General features: G+C 40.6%; 2 protein-coding genes across 3 annotated transcripts in view; both read right to left on the reverse strand.

Moving 5' to 3' along the window:
• Positions 1-308: 308 nt before the first annotated feature.
• On the reverse strand, positions 309-10,001 carry LOC129092194 (ras-related protein ORAB-1-like). Its single transcript, XM_054600027.1, has 6 exons — positions 9,575-10,001; positions 6,050-6,122; positions 5,539-5,634; positions 4,963-5,058; positions 3,398-3,529; positions 309-1,680 (listed from the first exon to the last, which is right to left on the reverse strand). Exons 1-6 carry the CDS (start codon positions 9,586-9,588, stop codon positions 1,480-1,482), a joined length of 612 nt encoding a protein of 203 aa, XP_054456002.1. The 5' UTR covers positions 9,589-10,001; the 3' UTR covers positions 309-1,479.
• Positions 10,002-12,665: 2,664 nt separating this feature from the next.
• Positions 12,666-14,559, reverse strand: part of cep68 (centrosomal protein 68) — a 12,604-nt gene continuing 10,710 nt past the window's right edge. For both annotated transcript variants that reach the window (XM_054600289.1, XM_054600288.1), the window contains exons 8-9: positions 13,936-14,032; positions 12,666-13,817 (exon numbers count right to left, since the gene is read on the reverse strand). In XM_054600289.1, the coding sequence (XP_054456264.1) occupies positions 13,642-13,817; positions 13,936-14,032 (273 nt within the window). In that variant the 3' untranslated portion in view covers positions 12,666-13,641. The remainder of the gene's footprint in view (positions 13,818-13,935; positions 14,033-14,559) is intronic.

Here is a 14,559-nt window from a genome sequence, read left to right on the forward strand (position 1 = left end):
AAGTTTCTGGGAAGTGTGATTGCACGCGTTTGTCTTTGCTGACGCGTTTATTCCGATGTGATGTTTTCAGAGAAGTGCTGACTCAGAAGCTTCCTCTCTCTCCCCCGACGTTGAGGGACCACTCCAGTGTGTTCAGTAGTACCGGGGCCACACTCTCACAGTTTGAAATCGAGGTGAATGAGTGCGTCCACACACACACACACACACACACACACACATTAAGGCCATTGTGCTGTGACCTGACCTTCACGCACAGCTGTACAATAGAGCACTGTTCTGACATTCTTATTCAAACACTAGTCCCCTGGTTTCCTTTCGAACTGAGTTCAGTTGCCTTTATTATGAAAACAAGAGAACATTGTATTTTATATATGCAATTCTTATTGGAGATGACTCAGCAATTTGCAAACAGACCCTATAACTTGGCAGTCGATACGCCAAATGAATGAAGAATAAATAATTCAAAAAAGGGTTTTGTTTTTTTTCCCTCTAGACACATCTCACCCAAGAATCGCAGACAGGCCCCTCCCATTTCATACAGTCTGGTAGTACAATATTTATTTTTCTGTTCAAGTGTTACATGTTGAGCAACAAACGTACAGTTGTCTTCAGCCACAAATGTAATGCAGAGATAAAGAGTTAAGACGAGCCCAATGACGCATTGAACACCACAGAACTGGCAAATCGTGTGTACATATATATATTTATATACACACACACACACACACACACACACACACACACACACACACACAAACACACACACACACACACACACACACACAAAGTCTGTTGCACTTTCGATGCTAGACAGTGAGACACTGCTGTGCGGAGGTTGGTGAGAAATAATAATTAAAAAAAAAAAAAAACTTCAAATGGGGACAGACTGACTGACAGACGCATGCTGACACAAACCGCAACGTGAAATCACAGAAAGGAAAAGAGAAATAACAGAAAAAAAAAGGTCCATACGGACAGAAACCTTATGAAACTGATTCATTTACCTGTAGGAATGCAGTGAAACACACACATTCTCACACACACACACGCACTGTTCTCACGAACCTGCATTCAGAGGGCCAGATAAAAGAGTAGTCTCTGAGAGGTCTGAGATAAGGATGGTGGGGTGGGGTGGGGGGTGGAAGTCGGGGGGGGTCAGGGTCGAATGATGGCCTATCTGTAGAATTAGCCGTAGATAAACGGGACAGTATGACAAGAAGGATGCTTTATTTGTTTTTGGTAGTGCGGCTATACTATGTACAGTACAAATGCGGGCAACTTCATCTTGTTCTCGCGGAGACGTGTGGGCTCGCACGTCGTCCCCCTGTCCTGTCTAACTTTGTGGCCGGTGGAGTTTGAGGGGGAAGGCAGGCCAGGCTCGACGGGCCTGCAGAGTGAGAGGGCACGGGGGATGGGAGGCGGGAGGCGGGAGGGGGGGCTGTGGGGGGATGGGATGAAAAGTGGAAGTGGTTTCATCTCTCAGCAGCATCCTCCTGACGAGGGCTTGACACTGGTGCCGGGGGTCAGCTTCACGTTGGGCTTCTCCCCTCCTCCGGCCGTGGCCCCGGGGCCCATCCTCTTCTTGATCTCGGCGGCCATGGTCATGAAGGCCTGCTCCACGTTGGTGGCGTTCTTGGCGCTGGTTTCCAAAAAGGGAATGCCCAGAGAGTCTGCAAACTCCTGGACACAACGGGGGGGGGAGGACAGAGCCACAGAAGTTTAGTCATCTTTTTACTTCGTTTTTGATATCTTACTGTTTTAGTGAAAAGCAAAATACTATTAAACGGTGGAAAAACTTAAATTCTCAACATCATGTCAGTAGCAGGGGACATTTTGGCTTCGGTTTACACGATTTGTAAAAAGCAAAGCTAAATGTAAACCTTATGGCACACTGGTGGAGAAGCGTTTATAGCCTTTTACCACCAAATTCAGTGAATATACTCGGTTTTTTTATACACAGGAAAACCCGCCAGAAATGGGCGATAGACTCTTTTCCCAGTATGCTGTGCTGTTGCACTGGTTTCTTTGTGTTTTTTTTCCTGGTGTCACGTTCAACATCAGAGTTTTATTTTGTTTCTGTCGAGTTTGAATGTGTGATTAACGATGATCAAAGAGGTACGTCTGGTTGCTTTCAGAAGAGCATATTAGTCATATGTTTCTTACGTTAATAAATTATAATAATTGTGCAAATCCCTCTCGATTTAATTTATTATATATATATATTCACTTCAACGTGCGTCATATAGTGTCGCATCAGAAAAAGAAGTGAAAATTTGCCCCAACAATAAATACCCGTCACCATTGCAATAATATTTTCCAGGGAATGAAGCGGATTGTACCTCACTGAAGACAAAAAGACAGATGTTAGTGGGTTTTTTTGTGTGTGTGGGGGAGGTGTTTAGCACAGAGAGGAAGTGTGTGTGTGTGTGTGTGTGTCTCAGGACGAGCTGCTGTCCGGTTGGCAATAGTGAGTAAATTTGTCACATTAGATACTCTTTACTTTACTCTTTTGTTCAGCAGCAGTTGAGACTATAGACCTTAAGTTAGCTACAACCTCTCCCCTGTGCTTCCTAAATACTGACTGAGGCTTTAAAAAAGGTCACTGAATACATCCTGCTGATTGAGAGACATAACAAACACCAGCAAACTACTTTTAAGATTCTTTCGATATGCAGAACACACATTTTTTGATTTGTATATTCAAGCAAATACTTTTAAAGTGTTAGTTTTTACTGATTATGTTAAATATTAGAGCTGATCAATATCAGATGGTGATATTTTGGTTTATTTCTTGTGCAAATGATGCATATCTATACATTTATATTTACTAATCGTCACTGTGCAAAAACTAGTTTTTTTTGACCAAAAAACGACTTATTCTTACATGTAAAAAAATAAATAGCTGCATTGTTAACATCAAAACAAACATGCAAATTATAAATAACAAATCGATGAAATTAAATAAAACAATCACTTTAAATGTTTTATATACGTTAAAGGTCACTTTAAATCATTTTTAACTGATGATATAGTAGAAAAACTAAGATTAAAAATTGCGGACAGTCCACATTCATAGAGACGATGGTATTGCTAAAAAACAAATTTAAAATATTTTCTATACACTTTTGCTATATTATGGAGCAATGTACGTACGACTTGGCTGTGGCTCTGGGTCGTACCTTGGCATGGGATCATGGGCCTATTTGAGTTTGTCATTATAAAAAGGGAGATTTTAGGGGAAACCCTTTTTAGTCTAACTAGTCAGTTATCTTTTTACTATCAACTAAGTGTCATTCTACTTCAATGACACCGACTCCCTTACCAGCAAAACAAAAGCATCAAAATGTTTAAGTACAAATGACTGTGTGCATGAGACTGAATCCCCAGGTGGCCTTACCTTTGCCGTTGTGTAATCCACCACCTTCTTTGTCGTCAGGTCGCACTTGTTCCCAACCAAAAGCTTGTTGACGTTTTCACTGGCATAGCGGTCGATCTCCTGTAGCCACTGTTTGACATTGTTGAAGGACTCCTGAGAAATAGAAAGAGTTTAATGTCAGTACTGAGCTAAATCTGCTACGGGACATCAGCAGCTTCCATAGAGCCAGAATTAATACTTATTTCGTAAAGTGATCCTTTAATATCTTTAACTTCGGAAACTCTCCCCGTTGTGTATATTACATGCATGTCTGCCTCAGGTCAGGATATGGAGAAACTAGCTGCAGCACATGTTTACACGTTTTTTGTTGTTGTTGCTTACTAACGACTGATTTGGGTTGTTCCTGCTTACAATTTCCAAGGCTGTTAGCCCCGGGCAATGGTAATGTAATTTAGTTTCAACAGCACGGTTTCAGGGAGGAACTTCTTCTAGTTCCACCACCACGTATTAAACCATATCTTCTTAATTGTAAAATAAAACCAGAAGCTACTTCCTGGTGTGTCACAACTTCTTGTGGCAGAGCATCGATGGAGTTTTGGCACAGGGGGCCCAGTGGACACAATGAGCTTTGTGAGCTAGGACAAAGGCTGCCTGTATGGAGCATGTTTATCAAACACTGGGAGACACCTTGTAGTAAAGTCAGACGGGGTCAAGACACTTCTCTACTTTACACCTAAATGTCATCAGATTACATCATGCTTTACAGGTTCTTAGAACATGAATGCATGCTGCACTGACCAGAAATCTGTCAAGTGCAACTTAACATTTCCATGGTTGCATTTAACAGTCCATCTCCATCTGCGTATCATTTATTTTTGATCGCCACCTGCATTCTGTAAAGCCCCGCCTCCTACACCCTACAAAACAAGAATTACTGCCTTGGCGGTTGTATGCCTACATCAAGCAGTCAAGCTGCATTTCACACCCCATGTTTCCCCAAAATGTCCTCACCAAAATGTGTTACGTGAAGTCACAGTGACGTTGGACCAACAATTTCTAATCAGTTTATCCTTGAGTCTAGGGGGACGTTTGTGCTAAATGTGAAGAATTTTCATGTTTGGGTCCTTCCAATCAAATTATTCTTCTGTAAAACTTCCATTTAGAGGAGCACTAAAAAAAGGCATACAGTGAGAAATCCACTGAGGAAGAAGGACCTATTTCCCCTCATCACAGAGCAGAGGATTTTGAGTAAAGTGAATGCTGACTTCTTTCTCAAATGGAAAGAACTCACCTGTTCTTTTACACTCATTAATAAGCATTCTACCTCAGCACGTACATACAACAAGCAATGAGTACACTCCTCCTTCGGCAAGTGTTAAAATATCTAACAGTGTCATCTGACAGGGTTCCTAGGAAACGCCAGCAAAATGAGGAATGGTTCATCCCTTTGGATTTCAGTTCATCAGAAACCGGCCAATAAGATTCTGTCTTGCGTTTGAGCTGGGTGATTGGTGGGCAAAACCTCATCACCAAGTGTATTAATGAGTAGCTCTTCTAGGTAGAAAATGTAGTAGTGTTACACTGACCTGGTCTGTGACGTCGTACACTACAATGATACCATGAGCACCTCTGTAGTAGCTGGATGTGATTGTACGAAACCTCTCCTGACCCGCCGTGTCCCACTGTCAAAGGAAATAGATGAATGCATTTGATGACGGGCTTTGACAAAAAACAACCTTTACACACATACAGCTTCTACTGTTCCTCACAAATGTTCTCACTATCATTTTTTTTTAAAAATATCTTTAAATGTGACCAGTCACTGGAAAAACACAAATTCAAGTATTCAGTGCTAATTGATAGTTCTATTCTTTCTTTTTGTCAATACATACACTGCAGTTTATTATGACTATATCCCACATACACCCTCTTGCTGCCATAAATACTCACTAGAGCACCAAAATATGGATTATTCCACTGCAGAAAATAGTCCCTGACAAATGCATGATTTCTTCTTGGTGGAGTATTGTTAGCTAAAAACAGTGATCAACTGTTTCATGAAAATACTGAGCTTTTCTTTTTTTTTATGGTGGTAATGGTAACTGAAGGACCATGGTAACTGAAGGACCCCGATATTAAAAGTGAGGTATTGGGGTACTCACGATTTGAAGCTTAATGGTCTTTCCATCTAGTTCTATGGTTCGTATTTTGAAGTCCACACCGATAGTGCTAATGTAACTTTCTGTGTATGTGTCGTCCTGCGGAGAGAAACAGTCAGTTAGTTGGCTCACACATCCTGCTCACTTACTTCCTACTTCACTACAGTCTTGCACACTATCAATCACTACTAGCACTGGTGGGAAGTAGCCAAGGTGTTGGCACTTGGTATGTTTACATTGTATACAAACTGGAGCAGGTTTCGCACTGAATGAATGAGTTACAGGCAGGTTTACTGCTTGAGTTTGCACATGTGAGCACCACATCCTGTGTGGTATAACTTAGTATCATGTTGAGTTAATGAGAAACCCAGTGAAGATAGCTATAATATACTGTTGTCCAGCTGAAGACAGCTTTAAACAGTCTGAATGAAATCACTACATAGTTCAAACTTTAAAAAGGTGAAAATGGAGGCAATATAAAAACATACTGTTTGTATTGTTAGGGGAAACTTACTGCAAACCGGAGTAGAAGGCAAGACTTTCCAACACCAGAGTCACCAATCAGGAGCAGCTTGAATAAATAGTCACTGTGAGGAAAGGGGAGAAAAAAAAAAATGTAGTTAGAAGATATTCAGAAATAGCAGTGTCACTTATTGAGCTGCATGTTGTATATGCTTTGCTGTATCATTGTTTGTCCAGCAAAAGATGCTGGGAAATGTCCTTTTAAGTTTTGGTTACGGTTCATCTGGTTAGTCAGGTTTGTCAGTTGAATCACATTTGTTTGTGATGATGACGGGTTAGTCGAACTGTCACCCCCCCAGTCAAACTACTTTATTTTGCTTCGTCTTTAAAAGAGATGCCAGTGCCATAGTTTGCCGATTGTTTCAGAATGGTTACCTAGTAAAAACCTTCCGTCAATGATCTAAACATCAGGTGCACAGAGGGGACAAAGAGGACTCTGCCAAGCTCAGACTGAGTGGCTGCTTCTCAATGCGGAACCAGTCAAATAGGCTTAATCCTTACTGGTTTTAAAATTGGAGGGGGCGGTATTTTCACTCCCTAGATTTATGCGGTCTACTGCAGAATGAGACTGACAGATGCTCAGTTTTCATTCTCAAAAGAGCATTGTTGAGGCATAGAACAACATGCATGCTTAGGGTAGGGCATTCTAGTATTTCATTAAGCCAAGTGACCCACCTTAAGACTGTCATGCAACAAGGCGGGTCTAGACAGCCTGCAGACAACATACAAGTCCAAACTACATTCTGCATCTCTTGCGATTACACCCAAATAAAATAATGCAATATAATGATCATCTTTCACTTCCCCAAAAACCTACGCACAGGGCAATATCTGAGTAGGCAGCTATAAACCTCTCTGTCAACAACCTGCTAGTGTTCAGCCTTCCTTTGTTTCTTCCTCTGCAGCAACGCACTCCTAAAAAGCTGAAGACACACCACCACCTCGGCACCGTGGCTTGTCATATGACGCCGAGCATGCGCCAGCCCTTGCACCAATAGGAAGCTCTACAGCATTAAAGGCTTCCTATCGGCTCTAGCTCTGCAGCGCGTCAACGCAATATGTTTTACATTGTTATCTGCTACTACTTTCACAAAATAAAAATAGGTCTGAGTACTTCTTCCACCTCTGTATTTGCTTTAAATCAAGTGGGGACACCCACTAATTAAACTTCATTTCTCAATTTAAGAGCTTTCTCAGGGGTTTTGGCTCGCAAGGCAACTTTTTTTTTTTGTTTGTTTTGCCATTATCTTTATAATGACGGGATTTTGAGTCGTATTTACTTTTTCCAGGGTCAGCAAGGCTGGAAACAGGAAAATAGGAATGGTGTGAATTGCTGTGTTTTGGTCTTGAGAAGCCGAAAGCAGAGATCCAGTGCCTGGGTAAAAAAATGTTCTTTCATGTCAAGGACTTCTCCTGCATGTTTTAGTCCCCAGGTGTTAAACCCTGAGCAAGGACATGGTCTTCTTGAGTCATAGTAAAGGAGAATGTGCTACCTCTCAGTTGGAGTATGTCGCTGGACTCCTGGTTACAAATACATTCCAGGACCAGAATTCTCATTCACACAATACAGCATATGTGATATTTGTAATAACCCAAAACTTCAAACAGTCAAAAGTATTAATGACCACACCACTCTTACTTAATCTTGCAATTTTTTCTCTATGTGTTACTGTTCTCATATTTGTATTAATCTTTTCTACTTAATTCTTATTTTACTTTATTTAACTTATCTGTACTACTGCTGTCTTTCTGCTGCTGTACAAAGCAAATTTCCTCCCATTGGGATCAACAATAGTTTATCTTATTGTAGTGAAAGTATCACAGTTGTAGACGTGAGGGCGAGAGGGGTTGTTGTTGATATATTTATGAGTGAAATTCAATTGTTAACAGTGGGCTTCAAATTATAAAAATATGTTCAGAGTGGCAGAGCTATGTCAGGTTGGGTGTTGTTTAATATTGCTGCATTTTAGTTTGAGCGACTTGTTTTTCTGGAGATCAGTATGGATCATATAATACTTTTTATCAAGCCCGTTGTTCTTTAGTGCTGTTTTTATTACATTTTTCAGATTTGATTGTAAATTAGGTCATGATAGTTTAATTACACGTTAACAAGGCTTATAGTCACAAATTAAAATACGCTGCTGCAATTGAATGTTTTCCCAATACAATAGCTAAATAAAGATGTTGTTCATATTGATTCATGCAGCAATTTATCTAATTTCATCGTGACACATAGGCCTCAACTTCACGAAAGGGCAGTTTATAGGCTGACTGTATCCAACGTTGTGATAGTGAACAGTTCAGAAGATAAGGAACATAACGCAACCACATATCCATAACCACTTATCATTTGAACTGGAAGTGTTGTATTCAGCATACTGATCTTTAATCCTAAACATCCTTCTCTTCATTTTGACAGCGACTGTCATTGAGTAAGACGTTTCGTGGACCTTGCTTAGGAGTATCTAGTCCACACCAAACAGGTGAATCATTAATACAAAATGAGGAATGGGGATCGAATATCACTTTTAAAGAGAAATGACAAGATAATACGGGCAATCGAGCATTTTAGTTGCAAGACTAGCTGTATAACAGCTTGTCAAATATGGAAAAAAATCTGCACTGAACAAAAAAGTTCCAGTCCCATGTCAACATGTATGAATGCAATACCAGAGGCAGATGAAAATTGCTCAACGCTGCTGTGTTGAAATCGAGGGCTTGTCCTAGAGCATGTGACCTACACATGACTGAGAGGCTGCCTCAGCACTAGACCATATGACTTAAATATTAGTCATGCCCAAATACCAGGTAATAGCGTATAACCAATGACTTTACCTGGACGGGAACAACAGAGGAAAGCTGCTGAAGTATGTTTACAGCAAGAATAATAAGTAGGCTATCACCATCACCATCACAGACTGAAGTATAACCATCGACAACAGGGTTAACAAGAAATGTGACGTTGAATAAGGGAACACTCGTGAAGATTCAATTAATGCTAGCTACTTTTAGCTAGCTAATGGCGCTAATAGATATGTGACGTTGATATTGAAAGGTAACTAAAAATGATATATATATATATATATATAAATAAATGTTAAGCGCAAAGGTATAGAGGCTGGCTCAGTAAGCAGCTCAACAACGCGTCTTTGTCCTGTGACGTCGTTCAACGCTACGTTAAACGCGTAACATACGTGAAACGCAGCGAGCAGAAACCAGCCACTTAACGCTACTACTAAACAGCTGGCTTAATATGATGATCAGCACGTAGCAAAGACGCACTGTTGTTTGTTACAAATACCCATCGACTGACTGTGTTTAGCGTGTCATTCCTGCTACATCACTGGGAAGCGTTGATAGCACATCGGGCAGTCAGGCGGGCACAGGAGGTCAAACGTCAGCTGATGTTGGCCTCTAACTTAGTTCAACTGCTGAGCTTAAGTTATTTGTGCTAACTCACTTGTTAGCACATAGCTACCCTAAGCTAGCTGGCCAACATGTTCAGTGTGATACTTACTATTCGGGATTCATTGTGGACTCGTGGTTTGGTGTATCCCCCCTCTGGTCAAACGTCTCCTCTCCCCTGTCTGCAGACAAACAGCGGTGTTTCGGATATGTAAACGGGAGCGCTGGCTAGCTTACACTGCTCCCAAAAAAAAAACACGACCGGCTAGTTTCTCGGTAAAAAAAAATCCAAAATGGCTGCAACTCCAACCAGGAAACAGCTAGCTAGCGTTAGCCAGCTGGTTAGCCAAGTCGGGAATAACGCAAAATAGGCGGCTCGGTTTCACTGTCTCTTCAAATCAGACCGGTGACACGTTGTACAGCCGCGAACCTAAAGCAAATAAACAGGTGTTATCTGTAGATATCTAGCTGGCCGGTACCCTCCCCCTCTCTCTCTCTCTCTCTCTCTCTCGCTCTCTCTCTCTGAGTGTGTCGTTACCGCAACAGCGAACTGTCAGGTCCCGGGAAGGATTACGTCATTTAGTGAAACGTGGCAAAGAGGAGTCAGTGCCCCGTGGCAAACTACACTTAACAAACAACTTCCGGTAAAATACTTCAACATAAACCTCGACGACGGTGTATTTTGTTACAATTCGCTTGCGCTGAAAAGCGAAAACAAGTGTTATTTCCGGTCACATCCCAGTTACATTTGTCCAGCTTGACACATCAACTTTCTGTAGGTTACCATTCAGTTCAACTGTACACCCATGGTTGACATTTATATTGCCCTTAGTCGATAACAGAGTTTATTAGTGACAATAAAACACATCATTAGAAGTGATCAATATAATGGTTAACACGCTCCCAGTCATCCAGAAACCTCTGTTCTAATTCACGTGTGTGTCATGAGTCATGGTTGTGACATCACTGGTTTTGATGTTTGAGGAAGTAGGTGTGAATGGGAAGACAGGGAGCTTAAGTCAGAACCCGTACACCTTAGGCTACTATCCATGAGTCAACAAAAACTAAAATTGTCTTGCATTTTTTTCCGCAATGACACATATAAGGAGTCATGTATAACTCATTTAAATTCAGTGGTTTCGGTAGTAATTATTTAGATTTTTCTTTTGTTGGGCCCTATGGTATATAGAATATGATTGACAAAAAGTCTAACTGTCTGAGACTATTACCCATCACCTACTATATATTTTATAGTTAAGTTCGATCGCAATTGTTTAACAAATTTATATAAAGCATTCACGATTTTTGTAAATTCAACATAGTATTACTCTGTTGTTACAATGGCATTACATTTGGTAAAGAGCACAGCAGGACTTTATTTTATTTATGACACGAAACTAGAACTTGTACTTTAAAATCCATGACATTGACGGCCTTGTCGAGGTTCTCCATCCCCAACATCCCTCAACACCAAGACTCCATCTAGAAACACGAGCAGCTGTTTTCCTTCATAACTGACATTAACCCAAATTTGGAGTTGATGCCAAAGTCTTTGAAATTGTAAACTAGTCTGAGCTGAAAGACCTGTCAGTGCAGCAACCTTTCCAGTTTCCTCTTAATGTCTATACCAACCAGAACACAACATAGCAAACACACAAACCCTGATTTAAAACACTCCGCTTCATTTAATGATTTTGGTAGAACAGTAGTGAAAACTTTGAACTTTTAGGGTTTTCTAAAGGCTTTGTTCATCCAATTGAGCAAAAACTCAAGCAGATATATATATCCAGCAATGACAGTGACAGGAGTAGCACACAGATTCTGGAAAAAATTCACATGGTGGATCATTTTTCACCACAAACTAACTTCCAATCCTCTCCATTGTTTTTTTGAGACAGTTGTAGCATGAAGGTGAGCCTTCAACATATTTGCCAACATTAGAACACACAACGGTGGAATGAGTGAAATGGATCAAAAGGCTGTATGTGTTGTTGTACGTGTGGACAGTGACCACCTGTCCTGTTAAACAAGCTGATGGGAAAAACAATAAAGTCGTTGATCCCTGCAAGAAAATCAGGTTCTACAAGTACAGATCACAGTGCAAGTAGCCACATCATTCAGAACAGTACATGGTGTATGACTGTAACCTGCCAACTGATGAGACAATCCAATTTGTTAATTATTGATTCCATGTTCTTATTTTGCCTTTAAAGCTACTATGAGGAACCTTTCATTTTGTATTGAATTTGGCGGTCCCTGTGGACGGAAACGGTAGTGTTCCTGAGCAACAGAGTCACTTTAGAAAACCTCTCATTTTGTTGCAGCAGGGTCTGACAGTCTGCTCCACTCAGTCCTGGTTCTGGTTCTCCTGTGCCTCGCTTCCCTTGCAGGCCCTAGAATACGACCTGGGTCTCCAGCAGCGTTATGTCGCTATTGGCAACCAGTTGGTGACCCTTGGGGCAGCGAGGCGAAGTTCTGGTCCTGGCCAAAGGAGGAGCTGCTTCGGCCGTGCGCAGAGCTCTTACACCTCACGCTGGAGCTTCTGACTGCAGGTCAAAGGTGGCAGCGAAGCCGGATCTGGGTCTGTCAAAGATGGGCTGGTCGCTAACGGAGGCCCAGCTGGAGATGAAGGAGTTTCTGGTGAACCTGCTTGATTTAGCACGGAAGCATTAAGAATAACTGTATCGAAAAAGCTCCTTCTCTTAGCGATGGTGTCATTTCATTACGGTCATATGGTTTAATAACCCGTTAAAAGTTTTACACAGTAACTTTAAATGCCAACACGTGCCAGCTGCAGATGTAAATGTCTGTCTATGAAAGACATTTACACTGGAAGTCCTTAGAATCAGTTTTTGACTTCATTTTGAAAATTACATTTATCATTTAAGAGGAAACATTATAGGTGATGGGTATAACATTTTAAATAATAGATATCCAGAATGAGAGAGAGAGAAGAAACGCACACCAGTGTTGGAGAGGTAATGACAACGGTGAAAAGGCAAGTTTAAAGGAGAGTAGTGGCACATTCTTAGCCACTATGCACAAATGATTTAATGGTATCCAAACATTGGTAGACCATTAAATAATTAGTTTGCGCATTGTTACGTGTGTGCTACTACTCTCCTTTACAACTAATAGATATCACCATGAAACTCCCCCAGTTGTTAACTATACATTAAGACAATCATTTTCTTTATTACAAGTTTTCTGAAATGTTATTTTTATTTCCAGAACAGATATCTTAACATTGGATAAAGCCGGGTAAAAAACACAAACAATTCTTGTTCTACTTTGTTGACATATTAGTCAAAGGTTTTTACAGAGGGAATTTTGGATATCTGTTTATATCACTCCGTAAATCCGACAATATTGTTAACAGCCATAAAAAAAAAAAGATTTTCGCCGTTTTTTAGGAATAAAATATTCTTTTGAACAAAGATCTCTGTAAAAAAACCTTCACAAAATAGATAGGAATTGAACTGGAATGTTTGGTGTATGTAAGTGCCACTGAAGTGCATATTTAAGTCAAATTACATACATTTTAAAGACACTACAGGTGAAAAGGGGAATAATAAAACTAATAGATATCACCATAAAACTTCCCCAGTTAATTACTTGCATTAAGACTATTAAGTTTTTGTATTACAAGTTTTGTGAAATGTAATGTTTAATTATGCAAATGAGTCATTATCTAATGATATCTTTTGGTGCATTTAGGAGAAATCTTCAGAACAAATAGACAAAGTAGTGAAATAAACACCTAAATGTGTATTTGGGCTGTTTTCTTTCCACTAGTCTGAAAGAGGACATGGTAAACATTGACCAGGGCTGAAGTGTTTCGCCTCAAACACAGACATTATAAGTGACAGAATCAGTGATCAGGAGTAGAAAAAGGCATGATAGAACATTTGTCAAGCATCATTATTCACTGAGATCACTTCAGTCTAGACACTGAACTGTGTTCCTCCTGATTTCTGGTTGTAATGGTAGAGCCAGAATCAAGCAAATATCCACTCATCATGTTAAGCCATACATCCCCGACTTACACAGATGAACCTTACATTAAAAAAAGACACATAAATGATAGCCTTGTGTTATAAAACAGAATTTTTGGAGAACGTAAGACAACAGTGAAGTAAGTCAAATTAAACCATATAACAGATGTGTCCTGCAGTGTGTTCACAAAGTGGACCCCTGGACCCCGACAGGGCCCGGGTCCTCCTCTCTGCTCTGCTGGACCGGACCGGGCCGGGTGAGGCTGTCCATGGCGGACAGGATGGAGGAGAAGAAGTGTTCGGTGTGGCTCTCCAGAGTTCCACACCTCCTCTCGATCAACAGAAGGGTGTCTCTTAAAACTACAAACGCAGAGAGAGAGAGAGAGAGAGAGAGACAGAAGGCACAAAGGAACTTAGTGTGAAAAAAGATAGCCTGATGTGTTTGTTTATGATGACTTTAACGAGTGAGTAGACTGACGTGGAGACGTGTTGTTGATGCAGCCGAGGAGAAGCCTTCCGGTGTGCAGGACGCGGGAGGCCAGGGGCTGATGGCTGCTCACTTCTCTCTGAACACTCTGACAACGAGAAGTGGCACATTACACCGTCAGCAAAACAGAATGTGCATGAAGTGAGTGACAACTGTTACGGCTCATCAACTTACTAAGTAGGGTTGGGTTTGCTAAAGCATATATATGTGGATGTATTTAAACCTGTGAAAACCCCAAAAGTTCAGTTTTTTTTTTTTTTTTGTCACGTTCGACGTCACGAGCGTGACAGAAAACGGTGTTAGTTAAAGGTGAACATTTTACGGTGGTGACTTGTTTTTTTATATCCGTTACTTATTCAATTGGTTTTTTTTTTAATAAAACCCTCAAACCACAGTTGGTTATTGTGGGAATGTTGGAATTACTTACCAAGATGATTTTGCTTGAGTTTTATTTTGTTTCTGTCTAGTTTGACTCAAGTGTGTTTTACAACAAACAGTAAAATTACTGTTTCTGTCAATGGAGTCTTATAGCTTTGAGGATATCATATAAAGGCTCTTTCTAACTTGGGGAATGAAGGGTTTACTTTGAACAAACCGAAGTTGTTGATTTAACAG

Source organism: Anoplopoma fimbria, chromosome 6 (genome assembly GCF_027596085.1).
Source record: "Anoplopoma fimbria isolate UVic2021 breed Golden Eagle Sablefish chromosome 6, Afim_UVic_2022, whole genome shotgun sequence".
NCBI classification, from domain to species: Eukaryota; Metazoa; Chordata; class Actinopteri; order Perciformes; family Anoplopomatidae; genus Anoplopoma; species Anoplopoma fimbria.